The sequence below is a fragment of the Heliangelus exortis genome, chromosome 6 (genome assembly GCF_036169615.1).
Source record: "Heliangelus exortis chromosome 6, bHelExo1.hap1, whole genome shotgun sequence".
NCBI classification, from domain to species: domain Eukaryota; kingdom Metazoa; phylum Chordata; class Aves; order Apodiformes; family Trochilidae; genus Heliangelus; species Heliangelus exortis.
In genome coordinates, this window is record NC_092427.1 from 26,434,945 (window position 1) to 26,451,842 (window position 16,898).

The 16,898-nt window shown below is 37.2% G+C and overlaps 1 protein-coding gene across 8 annotated transcripts in view; it reads right to left on the reverse strand.

Annotated features, from left to right (window-relative positions):
* The window catches only part of RAPGEF4 (Rap guanine nucleotide exchange factor 4), a 178,018-nt gene that overhangs the window by 118,972 nt on the left and 42,148 nt on the right, over positions 1 to 16,898 (reverse strand). For 6 of the 8 annotated variants that reach the window (XM_071747346.1, XM_071747342.1, XM_071747339.1 and 3 more), the window contains one exon: positions 11,254 to 11,400. Coding sequence is in view for 5 of the 8 variants with exons in the window: in XM_071747342.1 (XP_071603443.1) it covers positions 11,254 to 11,400 (147 nt within the window). In the remaining 3 variants the exon portion in view is untranslated. Of the gene's footprint in view, positions 1 to 8,340; positions 8,599 to 11,253; positions 11,401 to 16,898 lie in introns of those variants that run through there. The other 2 variants (XM_071747348.1, XM_071747344.1) reach the window with 2 other exon arrangements.

Here is a 16,898-nt window from a genome sequence, read left to right on the forward strand (position 1 = left end):
CAAGCCACTCAAAAATGTTCTTTTAAAAAGAACACATCCAATATAAAGACAGCATTCATTATTTCTTTAACAGCTTTCAAAGTCAAAGTTGCTTTTTCCTTCTGTAGAAAGCTCTTTAGCATATTAAATTAATAATTACCATTTGCACATGTGGCAATGGCATTATCATTTAATGAAGATACGCAGATGTAGACTGAAACAAAAAAAGTTTACCAGTAAAGGTACACTTAGAAGGAAAAATAGCAAAAAAGGTAATAGGCAAGGACAGAAGACCCACGCTAAACCTTTACATTACCTGGGCACAAGGAAGAATAAACACTCAATCACAGCCATAACTGTATTTCTTACTAGATATTTGGTATTATTTTTACATATACATACTACCATAAGGATGAGTTTTGCCATTTCTCTTCTGGATACAAAGTACCTCTCCATTTCCCCACAAAAGCTACTTGCAACAGAACAGCCTAACAAGGGTTGGCTTTTCTGAGTGTGCTGTTTTCTCACACATTAAAAAGCATAAAATTCATAAAACTAGCATGGATTTCTATTAAACTTATTTCATGAAATAAGGAGAGAAAATATAATTCACTGTCTGCTTCTGGATATCACAACTGATTCCTGTATTTTATCCAATACACGTTGATTCAACTTTTATCTAAAGACATTGTCCAGTTAATGGACACCAGGAAAGATAATTCCCCCTACCATTCTGTAATGATACTTGCACGAACAGTATGGATACCTGTGTAAAATCAGTGCCTTAGAGAATTCTTATGATGGTAAAATCTGTATTGCTACTGTTGCTAGAGCTTGAAGCACATCCAGGATCTCCTGTGCCTCACACCTTCACATAGAGCACAAATCTGACAACAATCCACATGAAAAGTCTGTCCCTTTGAATAAAATGACAACAAGTACATTTTGCATAGGAGATCAGATGGAAGCAACACACTCTATAAGGCAACTCCATATGGCAGGTGTATGTAGACAGAGATACTCTGCAAAGATGAGAATTTTGATACGAACTTCTGTTGGAACCTCGAATCTTTCAACCATGCCACAGCAAGAGCACAGGTAAATACCCCAGCTAGTACATGCTCAGACAGAAGTGTAGTTCTTCTTTGATAAAGCATGATGTAAAATGGGTACCTTCTCGGCAATCAAATCTGCTACTGCATCAGTGTACTCAGATGCACCAGCTTAATTGGCTACTTTTAATACATTTCAACCACTTAGCTCTGCACAGCAAATCTACTGGGAAATACCAAAAAATACTATGTGACAGCATAATTCTCAACAACTTCAAACAGTGCAAGAATTATTTCCTAACTATTCAGCGATCGCAGGTAATCTAATAGGATCTAAATGTTACATATAAATGTAGTGAGAAATATTCAACAACTTCTTAACCAGAGATCAACAAAACTGGCATTACATGGTAGCAGGAACAGAAGTGACAAATGCAGAAAGAGAAGCTATATTCATAAATCTGTGGAGGAGATGTCTACCAGAAAAATGCCTACGAAATGTCAGTAGAAAGAAAAAAAAAGGCCTTTGAAAAATGTTTCATGCTTCTAGAGAGGATACAGGCTTAAAGAGTATTGACAGAAAGCAGCAAGAAATAAGCCTGTACTGAGCTTTTAATCTTTCCTTAATTGTACTGAGAGTCTCCAGCATTATCCCCCAGAGAATTAAGCATAAAAGCCTAAATAACTCAAACAAGTTCCCTTATAACTCAGTCCTTTCAGAACAGTATGATTTCTTTAAAGGATTCAGTTTCTCAAAGACCAGGCCATACAAAAATTATACTGTAATGCATATATTTATTATGCTAAAACAAAATTATGATATTGTACCTGTTTCCACTAACCTACTCAGTAATGTCTGGGTAGTTTTGTGGAAATTAACAAAATAAACTTTGTCTATTTTGGAAAATAAAGTGGTTGATACTCAAAGAAAATGGTTTGTATCAGTAGTCAGAAAAGGTATTTTTCAAATGTCAAGAGAGAAGTGGAATGCAAAATGAAATACAAAGTACTCAAGAAACAGGGATTAAAATGTAAGCAAGTTGAATTATATCAGTAAGTACTAAATGCAGGATGGTAATACTTAAGTTTAAATGCTGACTATTTATCATCCTTGAACAAATGGTATACAAACCTGGCTTACAGCTTAGTAAGCTGTCTAGAAGGAAGAGAGTATTTTATCAATGCAAGTTAAAATAAAAAAAAGTAAAGTTCAGTCGGAAGATGTTTAGTGTGCAAAATTTTATTGGTGAGTTTCACAATTTAAACTTTATTCTTTTAACTTCTTCATCTGAGCTTTAACTAAGAAACTATTTTAAGCAGAGTCCAGAGGAAATACACACTAATGGTCTTATCTAATCAGGCATGAGATGAAGGATAAAGAAATGTGATGCCTTAAGCATCACACTAGACTGATGGTATGAATCCACAAATTCTGCCAAACCACTGACTTCACCAATGGCCTGTATCAGAAATATGAGATGAAAACACAAAGTCTATAAACATACACTTCATTACAGAGTATAAAAATACAGTGAATAAATGCCTGAGGAGGCTACCATGTCTTAATATGTGCTGCTCTCGAATCTTTGAGGCACAACCCACCATACAGCTAAAGAAAAAAACTTAACCCATTAGCAGGTTGTTCCATAAATCCCTTTGACATATAAACATTTCAGAGGGCCTGCAGACCCCTTAAGAGAATGTTTCAGGCCTGATATTTTTATGCTGCTGGTGAACTGGTTTCTAGGAATTTTGTAGCTCACTGAACCAATGAAATCAGAGCAACACCCATTAACCCTCAGAATTTATAGAATCAAAGAATGGTTTCGGTTGGAAGGGACCTTAAAGATCATTTGGTTCCAATACCCCTGCATGGACAGGGACACCTTTCACTAGACCAGGCTGCTCAGAGCCCCATCCAACCTGGCCTTGAACACTTCCAGGGATGGAAAAGCCACAACTTTCTTGGGCAAGCTGTTCCAGTGCCTTACCACCCTCACAGGAAAGAATTTCTTTCTAATGTCTAACCTAAATCTCCCCTCTTCAAGTTTTAAACCATTTCCCTTTGTCCTCTCACTACACACCTCTGTAAAAAGTCCTACCCCAGCTTTCTTGTGGGCAACTTGATAAGTGTGGGAATCTCCCTGCTCCAGTTGAAACAAGGATTGATTCAAAAGTAAGCAGATGGATTGTTTTGGTTTTTTTGAATACCTTCTCTTTTTAATATCTGGGACTGGCCATAATCAGCACAGATGACAGGCTGGGCCCTGTAATTCTTTTTCTCTGCCAGTGGAGAGATATTCCACATTCAATTCTTAGTCTTTCATAGCTTCATATCTAAGCTTACCTCTGGGATGCCTAGATTTTGTAAGGCTTTGATACGATTCATCTCAGCCTATTGGGCTGACCATTTTGTTAAGCAACCCTGAACTACCAAGCCCTAAAATCATCCAAGTGATTCCAGCCTCATGCTCTCACATTGCATCAGCTGTGTCAGTGGATAGAAACTGTCATAGAAGAGGGTAAAGAGGATTTAAACCTACTGCCAACAGCCTGTGCTGAATATTATACAAGGAGAAGGAAGCAATTAGTAATTACCTAGGTTGAAATCCCACAATGCTCCTTGACTTCAATAAGGCAGGGCTGCAGATGAAAAAAGGGGAGGAACCAGCCCAAGAGAAAGAGCAAACATTGAACAGCTCCGATTACGACCAGGAAGAAATCTATCAGAACTGTACTATCTAAGGCAAGCAAAGGACACTCTCTTTTTGAACCCATTTATCAATCCATATACGTTATAAATTAATAATGTCTGGAGTTTGCCTTGTTTTGAGGCTTAATATTTCGAATGCTCATTCAAGCAAATGCTTCTTTAAGGAAGGCAGAATTTACATGGCAATTAAATAGGACTTTTAGGTTTCATTTTTCTTGATACATGAAAGTGAATATTTTTAGAATATTTTTACAGAATATTTTATAAACTAAATAAGACTGTTAGAATAAAAACAAAATATAATAACAACAGACTTGCTTTTGTTTTGTATTAGTCCACATGCAATATCCCACTGCCACAGACCTTATTGTCAAAGATCTTTTTTTTTTTCATGCCAGCAGGTTTCAGCTAATGGATTTTTAAAATGCCAATATTAATACATATCCATTGATCTAATAAATGGTATTGCATTATTTGCCTGACCCATTATATACTACAAGCAGAAAGCATCCATTCAAAAGCAGCATGCAAGCATGCATTCTATAGCAATGCCTTGGAGGAACACACAACCATATCCATTGCCATAAAGCAACAAAAATTCATTGCTAAAAGAAGCTTCTAAGGCTTTCTCAAGAACCTGGAAGAACCAGTAATAGTAGATCAACCTTTTGTGTAAGGAACAAAAAGCTCAACTCATCTGAAAAGAAAACCAGGATTGTAATGACAAGAGTGACCAGATGATCAGAAGGGGTCAATCTGCAAGAAAACCCCATCCATCTATGATCCCATGGTTGAGTAAAGGAACAGACAGACTGCATCAGATCCAAAAGTTTATGAGCGTAAGCGAAGTCTGATGCAGTTCATCACTGTGGTACCCATTTCTAAGGCAGAAAAGGACACTGACAGCCACAAACACAGCTAGAACCAGGGCTTCAGGCAATCTGACACAGAAGTCTGACAAGCCAAATATGAATTTAATGTAGTAATATATAAATTTATATATACACTCAATCCATGTTAGATAGAATATGTACACATATGTATGTACACAAAGATAATTCTGTAATATGCATTTTTTCCCCTCTCCATGACAGATGAAAATGAGACATATATTTGAGAGATAAAATGTGTGTTTGAGAAAATAGCCAGAAACTATTTTGTAAGCTTCAAATCTTATGATTCTTCTGAAAGACATTTTTACCTAATAAAAATGAACTAATGAAAGACCAGAAGTTTGAACCCTGAAGTAAGGTTCATAGACTCCCAGTTGGGTCTGTGATATGTTTTTGCCATTTATGCACATGCCATATAGCACATCATGGTTAGAGATTCCATGTTTAATAATACAATCTGCTGAGGATGAAAAGCACTTTCTTTGCTAATAAAAAAGCTGGTTATAGAAAGTGCAAGTTTGGCAGTAAAGCTTCAAAGAAAAATAAGTCTCAAAACCATCTGCAGACTTTAAGTGTATAAATTTCAGTTTGTCAGATGTTCTGTAATTTAAATATTTTAGGAATTAATAAAAATAATTTATTTTATTGAAAATCAGAGGAATTCAGATTTTTCAACTTTATGTCTAACCATGATAAAATATGAGAAAACCAATAAGGGCATTACTTAACAGGGAGACTGACGTGCTTGCTGGATGTTTCTTTCTTTTTATCCAAAGAAGAAACCTCAAGTAAATCAAGCTCCCTGCAGTACAGTTTAAGATTCTTTGAGGAACAAATATATAAACATCTACAAGGGCTGTAAATAGGAATGTTAATATATTTTTTGCACCATAGCTGGTGTAAAAGAACTCAGAGGTTTGAAGCTGGTAGGCATTACTAGAGTCATAAATAATTGCACCTAAAAGAAACAACATGCTTGTAAGGTTTCAGAGTAACCAGCTCTACACAGCCTTCTTCCATCTCCACATGGTGATCAGTGACACGGTCACAAAATAGAGTTATTGAAATAGATTCAGAATAACCTGAGACTGTGGTACAAACTGATGGTAGGGAAGACACACAAGAACATGCAAGCTTGTTGCAGAAAGGCTTGAGGAAGGATCAGGTCTTTCCAATCAGTTTGCTATTTTTGAATCCTTTCAGTCTCTTAAGGGATGTCTGAAGCACATCTGTCTTCCACCTTAAACCAGCAATAACAAGAATGAAAGGGTAACTCACAGAGGTAAAACTAACTGGATCTCTTGATCTTCTGCAGAAATGGTGCCACATTTACAATACTGAATAACATACATAATGGCATAGCAAATTATCTGAGAGTGGATAATAATGCCATTATTTAGAAAATAACACATAATAGCAAGACTATCAAAAAGATAGACTACACTTGTACTTGTGTAGTTTAGATATGTAGACTGCCCTCTACATATAATTCACCAAGAGAAAAGCTGTGTTACTGAAGTGAAAAATCTAGATTAATTCCTAGATATGTTTCTCTACTGTCAACAGCCAAGAAGGTTACTTCAGGAGATACACTGTCAGAAAAGGTGCTCACAAAATCTGTGTCCATTTTTCAAAACATGAAGTGATTAATACACCTGAGTGAAAGCAGTAGTCACTGTGTTGCTATGCTGACAAACATGGATTCTGATTTAAGACTGGCTACTGAGGACTGAACGATGTTCCACACTCACTTAAGTCTGCTCTATCAGACAGAACACCTCTTGTTAAAATTAGAAATGTTTGACAAAAACAAGAGAAAAAACTCCAAAAGCATATTACAACCATGGTAGAAATCAAGATAACAGCAGCACTTAAGGCCAGAATCTGCTTCCACTTAGCTTCGTGTGTACCAAAGCAGTTGTACTGTATTTACTTGAAATATGCTCAATTCACACCTGCAAAACTGGGAGGGTAATCTGGCACTTCTTGATATAATAACAATTTTGGAATCTTACTCTGCTAGCCGCATGCATTTATCAGTATTAACACAGAAGGTATGAAGGTGGGATGTAAGCTACTTTCAAAGCTTTGCTCACATCTTGCTAATTCTCTGTTGTTTACTGTCATATTCTAATGCTGGGGAGGGGAAGAGGACTTTTATAGTCCTCCTCCTTCCCTGTCTTACTCTAGGAAAAAAAATATGCTTGCCTATCATCACTTAATTTTTTCATGTCTCTCACACTAGCTCTGCTTCTTTGCATACAAATTAGAATTTCACCAGCTAAAGATCTGCAGGCAGCATAAGGCAATAGATTCCAAACACTTGGGTCCTTCCGTGTCTTACTTCTGTGTTGTGTTCTGTATCTGATAACATGGAATAATTCTTCCTTATTCTGACAAGATGGCTATTTGAGAGGTTGATAAACACAGTATTCAACCTATATTGCCAGTGCAGGCTACTAACATTTGATAACTTCAACATTCCTCAAATGAAATTCCATTCGAATGATCAAGGCAGAGTTCAAGGAGTCAATGGAGATTGTGACATGAAGCAGGTAAAGACAACTGAGAGTTCCATGACCAGCTTTTTATACTATTGTGGGTCACCAAGCACTTCACTATTTTAAATCACATGCTCATCCATCCCACAGAGCTAAATATTCTTTATTTTATTAGCTGTAGTTTTATACCTGTACTACATTCACCTATGGGAAATCAGTAAATCAGAGTAGTATACTGTAAGTCAAGCCGATAGTTTAGGGAATGGACATGAATCAGATTTTTTATTCCCTCCTCTCCTCCTTTGTCAGATCAAATTTTATCTCTCATTTAAATGAACTGGGAAAAACTTCTGATACGGAATCCTCATTGGTGAAAAGGTGCATTAGAAAGTGACAACACGTACATGAGATTCCTAATATTCCTTAAACATGTCCAAGTATTCAGGAGTCTACCGGAGAAAAGAAGCAATAACATTCTGAAGTAACAATTTAACATACATTCCCCAGGAAATTAAGTCAAGTAAAAGGCTGCCTCCCTGAAATGCTGCTCACTGCATTACACTGCAAAATGCCTACATGAGATTCAGTAACATACATTGGTAAATAATGTCCTTCTATCACAGGCAAATGGGTAAAACAAATTAAAATGGTTATGTTCATTTTCATTAATGTATTTTTACTGTGCCTTTGTAATTCATACTGCCATAATCCTGACACATAAAATAAGGTCTAAGATTACATTATACCTTAGTATAAGGGATACAATTAGATACACTTTAAAAAGACAAAGTAATATTGCACACAAATGCACTGAGAGCTGTAGTCTCAATTCTGATGAACTTAAATGTTATTCAGAAATCTCACTGAACACTGCTACATTTACCTCAGCATGCCATTTCCTATGTGCATTTCCTATACAGCAGTCCATTGAAGCTGTGCATAAAATTTCTTCTGTTTCAATAGAGGATCAGTTTTTTAAACTAGCTTATTAAAGACTAACATTCACATTATTCAGAAAAAAAAAGGCAGTAAGAAAGCTGTTTCTCCCAAAGCTATTATTTCAGAGCAGTGAAGTCTGCTGAGGGCTGCTGAATTACCATCATATTAGCACAAGCAGGAAGCAAGCTACACTACTGCTTATTGGACTACAAGATGTGTAAGTGTTGCTGAATATGAATAAAAAAGAATTAAAATATTCTGACCTTATAGGAGCCAAGACTCCCTCTCTCCAAAGTTACTGCATACCGATGTAATAGCTGTTCTTCATATACTCAAGATCAAGGCATGTTCAGTAACTTCTAACATAATCTTATTCCACACAAAAGGAAATCGGTTATTTGTACGTTATCCAAGGAAGGCTGAGTAATTCACTGTGGTAGGAAAGACCTCTAAAAATAAGTCACCTCTCAGCAGATTCACTCCCTTCCTGTCTGAGTTTGAATCAGTTTGTGACTGCATGAAAGAACAAAGCTTGAGGATGAACTACAGAGAATTTCTGTAATTATAACATCGCTCAAATACATTCATTTCACTCCTCCTCTGCTTAAAAGAATCCAACTATTAGGGGTGGAGCGAGCCAGTGACCCAACAGGATGTGCGTGACCAGAGCTCTTCATGTGTAGCCTTCTGCTTTCATGTTTATTTATGGATGTATTTTTCCTTTGTGCTTTGAAACAGTTTTTTTGGGCAAGGTATCTAGCATCACACTAACCCACTGGCACTAAAGAGGGAAAGCAAGTTCTTATCAGCACAAAGAGCACTTCTTACAGATTCATAGAGCATCTTGGACATCAACAGTTCTCTAGCTGTGATAAATAACTTTTTTTCATGTTTGTTAGTACTCCTCAGATGAAGGCCAGGGACAATCAGTGCACAAGGACACATCAGCAGTGATTCCCATGAACCCCTTATCCTAGGGCTTCTTCATCAGGAGCAGTGTTTAGCTGTGAGAACCTAACCAGAGATTTCAACACCTCCAACCTGCTATGTGAGCCACTGAGAGAAAAAAAATCTCCAAGGATGAGTAAGCTTAGAAGTTAAACAGATGTTCCTAAACAGGACACTCATTAGAGGATACATTCAAGATCCAGAACAGCACAGGCCTTTTTCACTGGTAACTGTTACCAGGACAATATCATTTGTTTTGACCAGCATTTCCTGACTGTTAAAAATGGAGGTCATAGATAATCTTTCTGTTTTTAAAGGGTTTATTAAATACATGGCTGTGCAGATTACAGGAGGCATCTTACTGTTTTTTTGATAAAGAATATCCTATCTCTTCCAGGTAGAATATTTAAATGTATGAAACTGACTAAAGAATAGTGATAAAAAAAGAAAGTCTGTTTAGAGACTCAGCACAACAAAAGCCATAAAACTTTCACTGTAAAATAGCACCAAAAGCAAAGAAGCACCACAAAGCTGAACTGTGGTATGTGACTGACAGCTGCAGCAACTGTGACATGCTCTGCTGCACTCTCACAAAATCTGCAATACACCAGATGTGTGTTAAGCCTCCCTGTGTTAGCTCCCAGAACTCTCAACACATGGAACCTTTTCCGAAAGCATCTATGAGCAAATGACATTGGCATTTTTTTAAACAAGAAGAAATATGTCTCAAGGTCCAGAATTTTTAAGAAAGATACTTAACCTCCACTCCCCCAATAGTTCTGATAGAAAACCAACAAACTCTGATTGTGTAGCGGGAAATTCATCTGCATAGCAGAAATTACTTTACTTATGCCAATAAAAAGTAAATTAAAAAACAAAATGTTTCTCAAGAAACCTACAATTGGATTTATTCTTCTACATCATAAAGCACTAGTTACATTGAAATCTTTTAACCACTGGCAAGTGTAGCATATGTTAAAACAGATGAGAACACTGGCATTTTTAATTTTTTCATGCCAGGATCTATAAAATATAGTGCAGCTCCTGTAGAGAAAATAGCATGAACTGTAGAAAAATACTGCATTGTGAATTTCTTCAAATTCACTATGAGACTTTATAAACATTTTATTGTAGCTGTAGACACTGCCAAAACATTTTAATGTAGCTGTAGACACTGCCAAAAGCCAGTATATATTCTGGCTATGCAGTTCAAAGAATGAAATCTGATACTGTCAGAGCATTCAATGGCAAGCAGGTTTCATTCCTACATTGGTCTTTCATGCCTTGCCCATGCTGCACCATCAACTATGCTCAAAGTAAAGTATTTGCAGACAGGTGATTTTAGTGTTCCCACCTGCCCGCACTCATGAGAGAAGCCAAACTAAAAAGCTACAACCAGCATCTGTTTCTCAGATACAGATCATGTCCCTCTATCTGCAAGTTTAGGACACTGTCACACCAGCTCTGCACAACACATACATTTTGTACAGTCACCACTTAAACCGAACTGGCAGTACAAGTTGGCAGTAGTATAGGCCAGACCAAAGGGATGTTTCCCAATTCCCAAAACAAGTTTCAAAATCAAGTGTAATGCTTATTAAAATGCAAACCAACTGAAGTTGAGTAACTTTGCACAGTAACATGTTAACAAAGTCTACTGGGCACTGATACCAAAGAACACACAGATTATCACAGAATCATAGAATGGTTAGGTTGGAAGGGACCTTTGAGATCATCCACTCCAACCTCCCTGACATGGGCAGGGACACCTCTCATCCAGACAAGGTTTCTCAAAGCCCCACCCAGCCTGGCCTTGAACACTTCCAGGGAGGGGGTATCAGCAACTTCTTTGGGCTGTCTGTTACAGTCTTACCACCCTCGCACTAAAGAACTTCTTCCCAAAATCCAGTCTAAAATCCAGATTAGAAAATGAAGAAACTCAGCAGTACATTCTTCAGAGAGTAAGTCTAAAAAATCGACACCTGCAGTATACAAATAAATTCCACCAGAAATTTCACCTAAGTTATTTGACCAGAATCCTGGGAGAAAAATACAGAGGTATGTACCATGCAAAATATGGAGTCCTAAAAATAAAGAAAAGACTTTTCTTTTTGTACAAAATAGTTTAAAAGAGATATTTTAGCTGTGGTATAAATGGGTTTATATTCCATAACAAACACTTAAAAGATTCAACCACTTTTTTGTGCATAAACTGCAAATGAATTTACCTCCCAAAGTGCTTTAAAGTCCTTCTGCTCAATTCGAAGGAGTTCACTATATTCTCTGGTAACGATGGTAGCATGGCGAGGAGTGTTATCCAGAATCGACTCTCCAAAAGCAGTTCCTACTCCCAGAGTGCATATTGTCACAGCATCCTTTGAATTAAAAATGAAAGGACACATATTAAATGGAAGTTTTAAAAGTCTTTATTTCACATTTGCTAATAGCACTGCCTTCAGATTCTTCAAGCATTTTTTAAAAAAGAAAATAAATTACAACTGCAATTAAAAAATAAATATACCGATAAACAACACAGGAAGCCTCAACGTGGAGGCAAGAATGACTTCCGTTTTCTGTAACCAGTAGTTAAATTAGACCTTTCCATCTGCAAAGCAGAGAACACAAGAACCACTTTCACCTGTGGAAGAAAGTTATGACCTCTGTTCACCCCCCTCTAAACACTGTTGTGACGATGAGATCCTTCAGAAATATCAGAGGTGATCAGAAGGTAACTAGCATCAGAAATGCAGTCTTGGAATATAAATTTCTGCCCTATATAGGCTACGCTCATCAAAAGGAAAATTTGACTGTTATGTTTTCTCATTAAACACAACTTGGAATTCTAATATCCTGTTTAAACAGCTCTCAGTCTTCCTGTTGAAAATGCCAGTAAATCTCTTAATTGTTAATGGACACCTGCCAATTAAGTACCAGATCAAAAAAAAAAAAAAAAAAAAAAAAAAAAAAAAAAAATTAATTTCACATGAATCATGGATTTCAAGAACTATCAAAACTCCCAAACAACCTATGGTCCCAAACATGTAATAATGTCCACTTCACAAAAGTCTATGCCAGCATGTGTTATTCATGCAATGGAAAGATGCCTAAATCAACCCCCCTTGGCCAGGAGCTGTTCTATAATAGTTCCAATATAAATTATAAGCTACTGCAGAGAAAAAAAATTGAGTACTCAAAATTAAATAACTTGCTGAATCAAGATCTTAAGATTCATGTTCTATTTTAAGCTTACATGTTGCTACATTCCTGAGCACAGACTTGAAGGTGAGCACTTAGGTATGTCTCTTTCTAAGCTGGGTCTTAACTGAGTATTTGCCTTCTGACTAATTAAATAAACAGAATTTAAAAATTAAACTGATACATACATACAGAAAAACACAAATATATAAAATCATATGCTAGTTTTACTTGATACAGCATTAGAAATACAGTTTAAGTCTAAAATTCATGACATTTGTACAAAAATAAAAGCAGATAACTTTGTCACCCTATTCATTACACCCTTTTGGCTGACAATCCAGGAGAGGTGCATGCTACAAGTAGTCCAGTTCTCTGAACCATAGCAAATTGCTTTTGCACAGATGTTACCATCCAAAATTTTGTGCTTGGGAAAACAGAATCAATTATGTCCTACAAAAGACCGAGGAAGAATTTACAAGGAAGGCAGATATGAACAGGCACTGTTAAGAAGAAAGAGTTCTAGGGAACGAGCACCAAAGTGCCTAAAACAACTCTATAAACAGCCTGAAACAAAGGCTATACACAGAAATTCTGCCTTAACATGCTTACCTTCCAGAGCTGACACACTGTATGCACTGTGTATGCAGTATGCTACTATACTCACAACTGCACTCAAAGTAGCAACAAGGAAAATGTGCTCACTGCTCACACAAAATTTAATCTCCAGGTCTCCATCATATCATTTTTAACTTTATCTCGAGAGTTCACAGAAAATATTTCTGCTTAGGGCAGACTAACCAAATACCTAGCAGAAAAAGAAACTTTTCCATTAGGCAGATCAAAAGCAACACTTACGTCTTTCAGCTGTTTTCACAATCTTTCCCCCCCCCTCCAAAACAATAAACTCCTGTGGAATGCTTCACTTTTTTGATTCCTTACAACCCTAAAGCATCTACCTTTAAAGACAGAGTAAAGACGAAGAGAACAGGACAGGTTAAGTAGCCACTTATTAAGGTAACTTCTGATGAGGCAGCTGTTCAGCCTGAGACATAAATTAACATTGTGGGGTGTTAAGCCAAGAGGCTGGAATGGTCCTATCTACATTCACTGAAGAAAAGCCTAAGCTTCTATCAAGCCAAAGTTTTGTCAGGTTTTTTCCCCAGCCATCATTGCTCTCCACAGAGATCCAGTTTTGCAGCCAGCAAGCCTATCTGTCTTCTTCAAGACTTCAGAGCCCCATTTTTCCTCTGTTCCTTATTTATACATCTCCAGGTCTCCTGGGGAATCAGGTGTGTGCCTCCTATTATGCCTCCTAACCTTACACTCAAGAACCTCCTGCTGTTCAGTGCAGACTTCAGGAGGATTGCTGGCAGCTCAAAACTCAGTTTGCTGTTCCCCTCTGCAATCCCAGAAGCGGCAGGGGGTTCCAGCTGCTAGAAATCAGCTAAAATTCACACAGCTATTTAAAAGGCAGCACTGAAGACCTAAAAAGATGAGATTGTTTGCATTGCTAGCTGTCCTCTGAAGACACTATAAAAAAGTAGTGTTCAAATCAGAGTATTCAGTTGTATATATAGTTTCACTAACTCCCAGTGGTAGGTAACACACAAGCAGTGAGAGTTGCTACACTTTCCCCTCCCCGACCTCCCATAATCTAAAACATTACAGAATTTGTAAGACTTTTCTACAGAATGGATGGGAATAAGAAAGAAGCTCTGCCTTACTCCCTCACCCATCATCACAAGGCACTTCCCTGCTAGCTCCTTCCTGAATTGTGACACTTTCTATTTTCCAACCTTGGAAACAGAATTTTCGTACTGTGTGTAAAAAAAATCAGGGTGTCTGAGAGAGAAATTAAAGTAATAGGCTAAAGAATTGGGGTACCCTTCTCTGGAGATATTCAAAACCCACCTGGATGCAGTCCTGTGTAATGTGCTCCAGGTGATCCTGCTTTAGTGGGAGAGTTGGACCAGATGACCTCTAGAGGTCCCTTCTAACTGATAATTCTGTGATTATGTCATTCTGTGAAAAATTAAGGGTGCTAGGTTGAAAGGGATTGAGCAGTTTTCTTTCAAAGTTTAGTTTATTCAATATTTTGAGTTTATGAGGGAGCTGGTGTAACTATTTTGCTTCTAATTTCATCATTTTCCCACACCATGTATCTTTAACTCACCTCTGCACTGTGTCCCCACAGATTTTTATACCATCTCTGTGTTTAATTGGAGATCTCCAAAAGCTGGCATTTTGAAAAGTATGTTTATTGTTTCTTCAACATAGTTCAATTTGTTTTCAGAAAAAATGTCCTGAGATGATAGAGAGAAAAAATCTCTCTATCTGTTCCTCTAACAGCTACATGCAATGTATGTCTTTGACTTTTTGCTAGGTTACCTGGCAGACAGAACTGAAATGATTTTTCTATATTAACTTTAGTTAGTACAACCACAACACTGTGAAGATCAGCATGTGCCAACACACCCTGCTTCCCAGCTATCTACTGATCCAGACAATCTCTGCATTACATTGGGTAGAGCAGCTCTTGTGCTTAAACTAAAAAATATAAAACTAGCTTGGTTATATTTACAATACACTACACTGTCACAACTTCACATAGGCTATCTCCAAAATACATAGTGGCTATTTGCAGACAGAAGCAGTATTGCAAGGACTGTTCTGTTTAAATCCTTTCCTTGCTTCCACTTCATCTTACCACATACCTCCTTTGTCCTCAGTTCCAAACAGCCAAGAGAATCTTCCCTTTGTTATGTGGACCTCTGAATGTCTGTGTCCACAGTCCTCCTCCTCAGCAACCTCACTAACTTATTTGGCTTTTGATCCCCAGCCTTCTGCATCTTCCTACAAGTGATGCTGCTGTACCACCCAAGCACCCAAAGCTCCTCCTTTAAAGCTTTTATAAAAAAGGGTAATTGTTCATAAAGTCAATGCCCAGTGTTCAGTTTCATCTGTTTTAAAAATACGACCAGCTTAAAAAAAAAAATCCACTAAGACACAGGAAAGATAAACTAGGGATAGCCCCAAGCACATACTATGATTCATCAGGCAGACTACAGCTAAACTGCAGATTGAATTGCTATTTTGTCTTTGTCTGTCTTCTCTTCTTTCCTTCCCATTTTATCAGATCAGAATATGAATCTTGATCATGTGGGGCAAAGGGCTCTGGATCTAATTCAGCAAAACACAATGATGCAGAACTTGGCAAAGATGTCACACGTATCTATTCCCAGCTCTGTTCTGAGACGCTGTCAACAGAACCTGTTCACTTTCAAAATACAGTTCAAAAATCAAACATACAGAAGGCAATCAACAGTACGTTTAAGACAACACCAAACTAGGAATATCTCTAAGAGGAACTTTTATTACTTTATACCTCAGTTGTAACCCAGGGTAGGTAATAGTGACAAATAAAAATTAAATTTGGACTCTGACAGTAAAGAACTTTTTCTGGTAGATTCTAACAGAGGGCATTTTTTCTTTATTTTGAAGTGGATTTACCAAGATTTTGTATGACTTTCAGGTACAATATTTGTGAGGGTATTTGTTACAAATCAGATGAGGCAAGACCAGACCAGTTCATTACACTTACGTCTGCAATTTGTAGCATGACATTTTTAACTTAAAAAAACCCAAATCCTCTTCAGTCTCTTCTTGATTGTCAAATAGCCAGAAAATGCATTAATAGTTTGTACATAAAGCAGACCAGCCACCACTCAGGATGTACTAGAAGGATAATCCTGCCAGGACTCTGTACTGTAAATTGTATTGTCCTGTTTCTATGGCAAACAAAATTAGCACCATGATCAGCAACTTACATATTTTACCACCTCAGTCAGTGGAACAGAACTAGCAGTAAAAGAAAAATCTGCTCTGGTCAAACTCTTTAAAACAGGTATATTGTAAAAAGTTTAATATGATTTTCAAACTGTCCATTTTAGTGTGAAATCGCGCCTGTGCTCAGTTTGTTCGCTATCCTAACACTGCCCTCTTGTGACATGATACAGTTTTTGCAAGCAATCTGAAAGGATTTTTCCAAGCCAAGATGAGAGCGAGGCTTTACCTATAAGATCCTAAATATGTGTGGGTTTCCAGGTGTCAGCACATGGTAGCTATTACACAACATATCTATTCCCATACTTGCTGAAATTTAAGTTCCCCATGCAGACAGATAAACACCTAGTAAAAGCAGAACTTACATATTTTTAATCAACATAATTTTCCTCATTCACATTAACTCTGTAGGCATCATCATATAATCACAGGATAAGCCAAGCTGCAAGAGAACTCCAGAGGTCACCTAGAACAACGTCCTCGTCATAAGTATCAGAAGATTATTAGGCATGTCTTAAGACTTTTTCATCAATAGAAACCTAAAAACAAAGTTAGCTTCTCTTCCTAGAAAAGATGGCATAGTCATCCTGTACTTTTACATGAGAGCAAAAACTTCTAAACTTGTAAACCCAGGTAAACTTCTGTATCTCTTCTGCTCTGCTGGAAGTTTCTCATTGGCATTATTGGTAATTTATGGTACAAGTGTAACAGCAGAGCAATTGTTACTATGACATTACTATGGCTTTAGCTTCTGGGTGCTCTTACTGGAGAATGTACTCCATATCAGGTTTCAAGCATCTCTGTTTCTTAAGCATAGGTCACCCCTTTCTAG